At 38.7% G+C, this 12,158-nt stretch overlaps 1 protein-coding gene across 2 annotated transcripts in view; it reads left to right on the plus strand.

Annotated features, from left to right (window-relative positions):
* Window positions 1-12,158, plus strand: part of DPP10 (dipeptidyl peptidase like 10) — a 555,641-nt gene that overhangs the window by 397,881 nt on the left and 145,602 nt on the right. For both annotated transcript variants that reach the window (XM_074828629.1, XM_074828628.1), the window contains exon 4: window positions 1,348-1,442. In XM_074828629.1, the coding sequence (XP_074684730.1) occupies window positions 1,348-1,442 (95 nt within the window). The remainder of the gene's footprint in view (window positions 1-1,347; window positions 1,443-12,158) is intronic.

Below are 12,158 nucleotides of genomic sequence, written 5' to 3' on the forward strand. Positions count from 1 at the left end.
ACAATCTAATTTTCCTTCCTAAACAACAGCTCTGATAATAGTCCTAAACTCCATCAATCCCACCCCACTTCCCAGCCATGATCCTAAAATAGCTTTGTAAGCTCTTCAAATAAGGCTTCATTAATTTTACAGAACATACCAGAGGATATTCACTAGTGCTGTATATCTGGAGTTTCTGTGGAGTCAATTAAAATACAGCTTCATTTTTCTGAATAAACGAAGCATATTTTTTATGATAGCATAACCTTTTTCTCTAGTCATGTTTACTTCCCACTTCATAAAATTCAGGGATCTGTAATGAATTTCTCAGACATTACTGAGGATTAGTAAAGTTCTTTTGTGTTTCCTTTAGGCTTAATTTAGAACTTTTCTTATGCTTTCTACATTTTTATAACAAAAGTTTCATTTGATTAAATATAAATCTCTTACATGGGTTTTAAATAACATGAAAGAATCAGCAGTCTATTCAATCTTTTCTTAGAAATAGTGGGAAATTTGGAACCAATTTTTGTTTTAAATCAAGGCTAATATAGTTATTGTGTATTTCTTGGTAATTTTACAGGTACCGATACAAACAGATACAAAGCCTTTTTCATAGGAGTCACAACTAATTTTATAATTTTTTTTTCTTTAGTTCAGGTGTATTAGATTATTTTTTTATGGAAACTTATAAATCAAGTAAGTGGTAGAAGGCAAAAATTATGACAGTTCATCCCACAGTGTTTTATATGTTCTACAAATTGTCCTATTTAGCTTTAACCCTCCTTTGCTAACATTCAGCTTATGTGATGATCTAGTATTCTGTGGCCCATCACTAATTGCACAGGACATGGACTGTCTTAAGATACAGTACATATCTTTGTCAGTCCTGTTACTGGAGATACAGAATAGTACAGAAGTTTTTTAGAATCACTTCTAAGGAGATATGTGAATATGATGTCCAGCAAAGGCTTTTTTCTTTGCAAAAATTTACTTTTGTATATGACCCTTTTCATAGTGCATATGGTTGGACCTTAAAGTGTCAGATCGACAGTGCTACCTAGGTTTTACGTTCAAGATGTCACTTCATTCACAGCAATCCCACTGGATATATTTTTGCCACAGAAAATGTTTCCATTTAAATTACATATTTTTGAGTGAGGTCAGCATGCTATAGGGCATAAACTGGTATTTTTGAAGCTCATGAGGGAGATCAACAAAACTAGATATTATGAGTGCAAGGCTTCTCTCAATCTTGTTTATGTATTGTAATAAAGATATTCTAATAACCTTAATATGCTGGTTTTCTCTACAGATGTGTTAAATACTCAATATGTTTGTTAACTGTTAATGCCTTTGTTGTTGCAGATACAGCAGTGGTGTATAAAAATAGGAATGGACATGTTGTTGAACTGAATGTAGAAACAAATACAACTACATTATTATTGGAAAATACGACTTTTGTAAGTAATATATTATTTACTTACTATTTAGTGGAAGTCGGCTAACATTTTTTCCTGCAACAGGAGTGAGAGAGTACAATATTTAAAGGTTACAGAAAATATGTTTATAACCTAGACTAGATTATGTATAAATGGAAAGTGTAATCCATTCCTCTGTCAGTGCATGATTTCTGGCTGAAGTTATTTGTTGTTTTATTCCTACGTGTAAATAACCAAGATGTTAGAGGATATGTTGTTGGCTGTAGTCCACACTTTGTTCAGGCCATTTGAAGGATCATGCCTGACATATGTGCTGGTGAATCTACCTGGTGTCTATTATAAGTGATTTCATAAAATGGGAGAATGTTACTCCAAATGTTGAGAGCTTTTCACTATTGGAAAAGGGGAAAAGTGTTCAAAAATCATATGAAGATTTTCCTTTAAGCAATTAAATATGCAAAGAAAAATGTATTTCCTAGTCCTGTTAATCTCTGGTTTACTTGTTCCTCTGTGCTTTAATGGCAAACTAGATGATTGGGGATTATTCCTCTTGACCAATAAATAGTATATAATGAGTAGTTTGCATATGTTTCTGACTAGCAGTAATTGCTAAGAAATGCTTTAATGCCTTAGTCTACATTTTCTTTTGCTTTGCTTGCTGCTGTTATTCTCAGTGATACCACTTATATCCTACCCTGTAATTCTCGTTTATCAGGGTTTTGCAGCATAAACACGTGGCTTGTCAATCTTTCCTCATAAATACTCCGTACAGACCACTGGCTGTTATTTCTAATCCCTGTATTTTTAATTTAGTAAAATCTTTTGCACCTGCAGACCCAAAAGGATGACTCATTTTCATCAGTGGTCTTTGGCAAAAGCTGATTTTATTCCTGGTCTGTTCCTGGCCTTTGCTGATACAGATTTCTCCTTTCAAAACGTAAAGCCCCTGGTGACCTTTTCTTCTAACTTCTCGAACTAGAAAGAGGAGAGTAGAAGTTCAGGAGAAAGAACTCGATGCTGATTTCCTAGGTCAATGTAAAGATGAAGGAAAAGGGAGGAGAGAATTGTATTTTGATGGTGTGTATGTGTGTGAGGCTCCCTTTCTACAAGCTGCACCCTTCCATATACTGGGATGTGCCTCCAGGTACCTCTTAGCCCAAAAAAGGCTGGCAGACACAATTAAAAGGGGGTGAAAAGGTGAATTACTGTAAAGTACAAACCACAAAGTATCGCAGAAGCATTTTCCCTCTTATCCATGTATATGTGAGCACTTGCCTGGCTATGTAGAGGATTAACTGTGTCAGGCCTGTGTATTGCCTTCAGTGTATCCCTTGAATACAAGCAGCTGCTTGGACATCCCTGCCTATAAAACTTGACTTTAATGACAAGACTTGAGTTTTCTCACAGATGAATTCATATACTTTTGGCTGCAAGTATTTGGCTCATATGATGTCAAGTGTAATGCCAACATGACAAGTTATTCAGGCCATTATGCTAAACCAGTCTTGCCAAGTAATGATGGATCAGTATGGACAGGCTGCTTCACGCTGCGAGCATTGCCTCTTTTCACAAAGTTGCTCTTATCTGGGCTTTTTGTGGAACTGATTCATCCTTAAGTCACACAGACTGAGAGAGCTCTAGACACTAGATACCTATTCTTAGTTAGAAATGTGGGGAACTGATCCAAAATGGGTAATATTTAAGCAATCATTTAACAGTTATGTGTGGAACAGAGACAAATAAAGATGTGTTTTTTCCTGCAAAGCTCCTTTCTGTACACAGTCAAAAGCTAAGAGTATTAGAGGTAAGTAAAGTGAATTCCAGCAATGATTATTCATATGGAAGTAGAATAAAAAGCTGAAAACAGAGCAAAAGACTCAGTAAGTTTGTTGGTGTATGCTTGGCAGACAGCAATGGGAAATGTTGCTGTGCCGAGTTGTCTGTTGACAAGGTGGCCAGCGATCCTTTCAGGAGATCTTAACATTACAGAGGCAGACTGTACGACTGAAATCAAAAGCTGTCCTGTTCTTCTAAGCTCCACTGTTCCCCAATTCACACTGCTAAGTGTACCCTTACAAACTTAGACACCTGGATCGTTTATCAAACATTTTCCTCGTGCAGTGTCACATCTGCTTAATCGCTGGTGCGTAATTAGAGTGGTGCTGGTTTAATTACTCTGCAGAGATGTCTTGTATTAATAAAAAATACAGCACAGATCCAACATAAGCAGTGGCAATGCAAGTTCCCTCATTCTTCCCTATCAAAGAGTTTTAGTCATGAAAGTGTCACCTTTTGATGGGAGTTATTAGTCTGCTTTCAATCTGTGTTCCCTCTCCTGTTTGCCTCTCTGCAGCAGCCCCCCAGAAGTGGCAGGTTTTTCTTGGTAATGTTGATAATTGTCCACTGAAAATTGAACTGCCGTGATAAACTCATTGCACAGAGTCAAGGGGCTAGTAATGACTCTTTGTCACTACTGATGAGGCTCTATTTGAACCAGTAGCTCAAAACAGATTTTCTTTTTTCCTCATTACTAATCCCCTGAAGCAGTCTTCCACTGTGTCCAGATCACTGGCTCTTCTTTTGCATCTTAGAGACTGCCATTTTTGTGCGAAGTACATTTCTTTTATCCTTCACTGTGTTGCTTATTGTCTGTAAGTCAGATAGCCCTACTGAAGAGCTGCTATGCTCACTATGTGTGTGTATCAGCAAAAAAGCAGACTGCTGGTTTTTTAAAAATATATGTATAAAGATTTTAAAAAAAAACTTTAAAAATACCTCTAAAAATAGTCATGTACCTGGAAGGAAAAAAGGTTAGTCTTTTGTCATTCTAAGATGCCCATTTCTCTCCCATAGGGAAGTATCTATCCAAAGTTTCATCATTAAATTATTTTTTTTCCAGTGTCATTAGATTTTATTCAGAAGAAATGTCTGCATTTCATTTGTCCTTTTCTAATCAAATCCTTTTCTATAATCGATCTACTAGTAAAATAATCTGGCCTTTATATAATTAAACTATCAGCAAAGCAATATTATGGATAACAAATATAGTGACATAAGTGAAAAGAGTAGCTTGTAAAGCACAAAGAATATCTATTAGTGTCGCTGGATATCATAATTTAAAGATGTTTTCCAATACATATTTGTCCTCTAAGTGTATTCCTGTAGAGCATCCTGTTTAAGCTGTCTAATAAACAGTTAATATTCTGAGTGAGCAGCATATAAATGCTAACAGCTGGAGGCTGGGTAAGTCTTCTATTAAATGGAGCCAAAAAAAGCCCTAGACATTAATCACTGTGTGGCATCCTGATGTGTTCAATGCTGCCTCGATATGTGATTACAGTATGTTCTCTATCATCTGTCTGAGGTGCCTATCACCATGATCGTAAGTGACATGCCTACCAGTTTTTCAGCATTTAGCAATACTTTATTACACACTACAGTTCCAAAATAAGTAACATTACTCCATATTTATCTGAGTAATTTCAATGTTTAACAAGTGTTTTATTTATTCCTTTTGCTGTCAGCTATTACATAAAGTCACTAAGAGCAGGTTACTGGTTCACACAGAACCCAGCCACAAGATCTGGCTACGCTGGAGAGGAGAGCATGAAGGACCACATGGATTCTTTTGCTCAGGGGACATTGTCCATCTGGTCCCTTATCATACTTCTAGTTCAACATCTCTACTCTGTTTTACAATCCTTAAACCCAAGCCAAAATGAAAAAAGCAAACACAGGGATGAGAGAAAACGTGTGCAGGGACTGTGTGTTCTGTTATGGTACTTTCCAAATGTGTTGAATCCTCTGAAAGAAACCATTAGAAATTTTGCCTTCATTTCTCCCTCTCAAAAAAAGGTGCAATAATTATGAAAGTGGTAAGACTGTTTTTTGTTAGCCCTTGGTTCCACTGCTTTTGTGGTGGATGTGTGCAAGATTATTCAGATACCGTGCATACACCCTAACAAACACTCAGTCCAGGATCCAGGGTCAGAAATGAATCTAGCATGACTCTTGAAGACTTCTGAGTGTAGATGATGGGATATATTTTGAATCATCAAATAAAAGGCTATTGATTTGTTCGCAATGCCCAACGATGCAAGTAGAATTGTTTTCAATTTGGAAACTCTAGAACAGGGTCTTGTATTTACAACAGCTTCCTCCCAGCTGCATGCTTTGGACTCGTCTAAAACCCAGCAATTCCTGACTTGCTCTCCCCCTTGATTTCGGTGCCTTTCCACAACTCTTTTCAAGCACCAGGGGAAATTATATCCTGGTGCACATCAAACAAATACTACAGTTGCAAACCTGTTTCCAGGGGCTTGTCAGGACTATACCCTAGACTGTGTTGTATTGTCGTATTACTGTGGACCATCTTTTACACAAGGATAGAGAGAGAAGGATTACTTCTTGCTGCCTACTAATTGGGGGATGTCATCAGAAGGGTGAGCAGAGCAGGAGTAGTCTTGGCTCATGAATCATTATCAGGCTGTGGCAGCCCAGCTGTGAAAACCTTGTGGAGGCCTTGCAGCCAAAAGCAGAGAATGAGAGTTTTAGTCTGAACAGAGCTTTTGGCAGGGACTGTTTTGTGGTGTTTTACAAAGCGTTGTTCATAAACAGCCCTGCTTGTTGATCGTTCTCCTATTTTTGATATTTTTTTTGTTTTGCGTTCCCCAAGCACCACACCCCCCTTCCTCTTTTGACGGTAAACTCAGTGCAGCATCTTAATGCAATTATAGGTCCTTTGTTGATTAATGCAGATTTAATTGCAAGAGTAGTTTACATGCTTATATTTTAAGAGCCTCACGTAAGAGATTAATGAAAGGGTGAATAATGGTAAATACATTAAACAACATTATACAACCACATAAATATTAGTAATTGTTGCAACACTGGACATTTTAATGACCCACACATGTTGTAAATAGGTGGTTATGAACACTGTAACATTATCTCTGCTCTCCCATGCTCCTCTAAATGTTAAATAACCCCCTCAGCAAAACCTTTTCAGTAGAGGGGTTTTTATGAGTTAGAGTTTATTGTTGCAGTGCACCACTGTGCACAGAGATTGGGAAGCCTGACAGGGGTAAGGGTTTGCAGTCACTGTGGTTTGGTGGTGGCCACTGGGTTTTGTCCAAGTGAAGGACATACAAACATACTTCAATATACAAAATGCAGGGGACGGTACTCCAAACTGCCGGGTGAGGGTAGCTCTGTGTGGGATCTCTCTAACTAGTAGTCCTGATGAGATCATTCCTTGATATAGAAAATAGTTAAGGGTTAACTATATCAAAGATGGGGAATGGGAGGAAGAAAATTCTGTGATTTACTGATTAGAGATTATTTTCTACTAGGGAGGCAATGGTGTGAGGCTCCTGTGAGCTGCACGGGTCTGTTCACATCTTTTTAATGTCCTACAATCACCTTCTCATGTGTATGAAAGTACTTGGGACTGCATGAGGAGTTTCAGGTGGGTTTGAGGAATTTGGTTTGTGTTTTTGAGAACCACCCATCCAGGATGGCCCCCATCCATAGGGTAGAGTTTAGCTTAGATCATGATTTAAGGCACATTCATCTTTTAAGCTGGATAGGAAACCTGAGTGTTAACAGTTACAGCACATAGCACTGCAGGATTTTTGGATCTAGATTAAATGCTCAGGTGACACAAGAAATAGTGCATTAAGAAATGTAACCTTGGAAGCACATGTTTTTTCAATATTCTAAGGATCGTGCATTTTCCTAATTACAACCTGACTCTCTTCTCAGAGGTCTCCTGTTTTTACTGCTACGAGGCTTGCTCTTCTGCTAGACTCCATGCTCCGCTGCTCTCTCATCTAACCTCCCCGTGGTCCATCTTCTCCCTTCAGTCGCATCAGTGGTAATGGAAGGAAAATCCCACTGTTCACTTGATTGCTGACACCACCCGCGGAAACTGCTACACGCCAAATGCCTTCTCATTTTGCAGCTAGTGTAATTCTGTCCCATCTGATTCCTCTTATGCATTGCCATTTGGTCAAGGCCTGTTTGATGAGTTGAGCTGAATACCTACAATGCTAATGAACTCCCATACATCAATGGTCAGTTATACCACTAAGTTAAAATTCTGATACAGATGTAGGTAATGTGATATAAAGAGATGTATGAGTACCTAAGTAGTAGTACTGCCACCAGGCTTTAAAGTAACATTCTGAAGGTCTTGAAATTTTTTATCCTGGATGAATAACAAAAATTTTTAAAGCCTAAATGTGTGTAATTGAGCACTGAACAATAATTGGAGAAGGATAATAATAGGAGTGTGGAAGATGTAGGTTTCTTGGGAAAGTAAAAGTACAAGAAACTGAAACAGAATGAGGGGTAAAACTAAAGGAAAAAACCCAACAACAAGAGCAAAGTAAACTCCACCAAAGTGAAAATTTCTTCTAATGAGTTTTAACTGCGATGTATTATTTCACTTAAAACTATCCAACTGAAACTATGAAAAAAGAATACTATAAAGCGTTTGTCGGGTGTTAAGGATATGTTTTTACAGCTCTGGGCTGGAGTATGTTACAGGTAACGTCCATCTGTTTGCTCTATAGCATATTATTGAAAGACTATGAATAAGGCATTGATTTAAATGTTATAGTAGTTAAAATCCACAAAAATAGTAAAAACATTTTATAGTAGGTGAAAGAATAGAGCAAAGATGAAGGGAGCAGCCAATACATCAATAACTCAGAACCAGGCTTTAAAAAAACAGAAGAAATAAAAGGAAGGTGATACTGAGGGGCCCCTGCTGAGGATGCAGAACCTAAATCCAGCCTAAAACTTCTCCTAAACACAATCATAACAGGTATTTCTGTTAGCAAAACACACATAAAATGCAAAATGAAAAAAATAATTAATCAGTGCAAAATATTGACATTGGAAGTTAAACTTGAGAATATATTGTTCATCAGTATTTTGTTTTCCATTTTAATCATCCATATGGAAAGGTGGAAACCAATTGTGTGTGTGTGGGGGGGATTGTCTCTAATGTTTATTTGTTGCAGAATAACTTTCGCTTTCACTCTTACTGTCTCAAGCTGTTCTCATCTTCTTTTCTTTCCATGCAAAACTATGTTTAGCAAGAAAAATTTGGAATATGGATGAGAAAAGGAAGCTGGAAAGCTGAAGGGCAAAAGACTGTTTAAATGCACTGTGTCCTTTTGCCTCCATTTGGCTTTTACCCTTGCAAACTATGGTGACAGTGAGACTAGCAGTCATTGCTTGTCCATGGGATCATCACATCATGCCTCACTGCCAGGAGAAGAATTAAAACTCTTGTCACGTGAGGTTTTTCAAAGAGACCTAGAAATGGAATGTTTAATATGGTTAGACCTAATTATGCAGTCAGTGGGGTTTTGGTTGGGTGAGGAAGGCAAGATCAGATATAGGATCATTCTTTCATGTCTGAAAAAGTTAAATGATGTCAAATTCAGCAATATAGGAAAAACGGATGACAGATTTGTGAATTAGAAGGGAAGACAGTGTACAGGTGTTTCAAAAGCATTTGGTTTTGGCTCAGAATTATGCAACAGTGTGAAATGTAACTAATTTAGGAATTCCATCAGTTTATCTAGTCATAGTGTTTTCTAGTTGCATACAGCTGATGGTTTTCATAAGGATTTTAAGTCTCAATGTGACTAGGTAGAACTGACACATATTAGGGACATAAGGAAATTACCTTCCCTTTTTCCGTCTCTTCTGCCTTTCCTCTGTTGTGGTTTGAAAAGTGGTAAGGGTGCATATGGAAGGCAGAGTGCAGCACTGTGTTGAATTACCCCAGTCTCCTAACTAGCTGATACTGTGCAGGGAAACTAGCCCTGCTTCTGCATCCAGGGACCATACCTAATTAGGCAGTATATTTCTCCCTGTTTCAGAGCTTCTTTGTCCAGAGCTACATTTCTCAGAGATCAAGCTCAGCTAAACCATAGAGGCATATTCATAAGGGGCAGCATTAGGTCCCTCTTTCTGAACAAAGACTAAATAGCTCCTGACAAAGCAAGAAGCTTGAAAAGTTGCAGATATGCAGACATGATAGCACAACAAGCATCCTCCAGATTTTTGATAACAAGACACCCGAGGTTTTTTAATTCCCAATGTTTCCAATATGATATTTTTCTTTAAAACTCAAAAATATGTTCTCCTGAGAAGAGAACAAACACTTGGGGTCAGAGTCTTCACAAACTTCTTTTTAATGAATAAATATATCTAATCCCTGTAGTGACTGTCCCAGTAGTTGGCCTCCCAAGGGCTTGAGTGACATATGTCTCGCCTCCTACAGCAGGGACTGAAACTTTCTTTTAAGCCCATCACCAGCTGATCTTATCTCCTCAGCCATGGAGTCAGTCATCTGTTGGTTGGTGAAATACCTTAAACATGTTTATGGGGAAAAGCTGAAATCTGTCTTTTGTTTTAGTGTACTCACAGACCATGAGCTTACTTGCAGTATTAGGCAGGAGGAATGAGTCCGGTGATTTTTTTTTTTCCTGTTATTAAACTAGAAGGGCTTCTTCTGTGCATACGAGGAGACAGTTTCTGAATTTATTGCCAAAATTGTGCTTGTCTTTACCCAAAACCCCCAAAACAGAACTCTAAGGAAATTTAAATCACTTTAAGTGACTTTAAATCACTTAAATCTCTCTGAAATTCTATGAGAATTAAACATATATTTCCTTAAAGTCTTGATTGTAAATCCAGCTTTGAAAAATGGACTAATTATGTTTTTATGATAATTTAAAGAAATCAGCATTGCTGTCAGCTTTGGCAAGGAACACATGATTTCCGCTGGTCTAATTTTAATTTTGTTTCTTAAGTGAAACTTTAAAAAGTATGAAACAGCTTTATGCTCCTTTTAACAAGAATAATGTCATTACCTGCAATCAAGAGATTATGGCTTATTGGCATTGCATGTGTACCATGTGTCTGAGGCATTTCTGGAGGCAAACAGAGTTTTTCAGGTGAGTGCAAGCTGAATGAAAAAGGTCATCTTCAGTAGGATTCAAATGTTTTTAAATCCCAAATCCACAAGACTCTACACTTGGATATAGAATATGTGAGTAGCTCTTGCTGGTGTTGCCTCAAACTGCCAGTAGTTTGCAGCTGAGCTACTCAGGTGTTTGCATTAAGTGCATCATTACTTTTGTGGTGGCATAATCAGTGACTGAAGATTTTTACTAAATGCATGAAATCGTAAGCACTGTACTCCCTGAGAATGAATTTGGAAAGCTGCCTGGGTTATATATTGCTGAAGACTGAGGTAGTGGGGCAATAATTAATCAACTGCTAGAAAGCAGAGAAATTTCACATCTAAAAATGTTTTCAGTGATGTGCCAAGAAAAGGGAATGTTATTCATAGATTGTCATTGACATAGTCTCTGCTTAAAGGTGTTTAACTCATATGAGCTAGTTTGAGCACAGTAGAAATCTGTTCTGAATGCTTTATAGATACAAAAGGATGCTTTTAGGTTTGTTTTCTGTTCTTTCCTCAAGACTGCAGATTTATGTTCTAACTTTTGATACTGTCATGCTCTTGCATCAAACTAATGCAGTTTATCTTCAAAACTAATTTTTTCTCTTTGATTTCTTTGGATAGCTTGATTCTAATTATATAACCTAGGAGCCTGAGTTTAATCTCTGTATCAACACATAGAATCTTCCCAGTTTATTGGAAGATTAGCTTTTGCTTGTTCTTTTTACTCTGAATGTATTAGTTTGTGACTTCTGGTTTGTGTACCTTAAACCCCTATTCAGTTCATTAGTTTAGCAGTGGAGGGAAGGAATACTATTCAAAGGGACCTGGACAGGCTGGAGAGGTGGGACCGTGCAAACCTCATGAAGTTCAACAAGGGCAAGGGCAAGGTCCTGCACATGGGTCGGGGCAATCCCAAGCACAAATCCAGGCTGGGTGATGAGTGGACTGAGAGCAGCCCTGCAGAGAAGGACTTGGGGGTATTAGTGGATGGAAAACTGACTGTGAGCCAGCAATGTGCACTCGCAGCCCAGAAAGCCAACCGTGTCCTGGGCTGCATCAAGAGAAGTGTGGCCAGCAGGTCGAGGGAGGGGATTCTCCCCCCTACTCTGCTCTTGTGAGACCCCCCCTGCAGTGCTGTGTCCAGCTCTGGGGACACCAACAGAAGAAAGACACGGACTTGCTGAGTGGGTCCAGAGGAGGCCACGAAGATGCTCAGGGGGCTGGAGCACCTCCCCTGTGAGGACAGGCTGAGAGAGTTGGGGGTGTTCAGCCTGGAGAAGAGAAGGCTCTGGGGAGACCTTGTAGCAGCCTTCCAGTACTTCAAGGGGGCTACAGGAAAGATGGGGAGGGACTTTTCTTCAGGTGGTGTCGTGATAGGATAAGGGGTAATGGTTTTAAATTGTGAGAGGGTAGATTTAAATTAGATCTAAGGAGGAAATTCTTTCCTGCGAGGGTGGTGAGACACTGGCACAGGTTGCCTGAAGAAGCTGTGGCTGCCCCCTTCCTGGAAGGGTTCAAGGCCAGGTTGGACGGGGCTTTGAGCAACCTGGTCTAGTGGAAGGTGTCCCTGCCCATGGCAGGTGGGGTGGGACTGGATGATCTTTAAGGTCCCTTCCAACCCAAACCATTCTATGATGATTAGGCTAAACAGAACAGGATGCCTAAGAAGTAAAATAAGGGAAAGCCTTCCTTTGAACAGTGGAGAGATCTTGTTCTGCATAGCTATTAGTTTATTTTCTTTCAGC

This window comes from Strix aluco, chromosome 6 (genome assembly GCF_031877795.1).
Source record: "Strix aluco isolate bStrAlu1 chromosome 6, bStrAlu1.hap1, whole genome shotgun sequence".
Classification (NCBI taxonomy): Eukaryota; Metazoa; Chordata; class Aves; order Strigiformes; family Strigidae; genus Strix; species Strix aluco.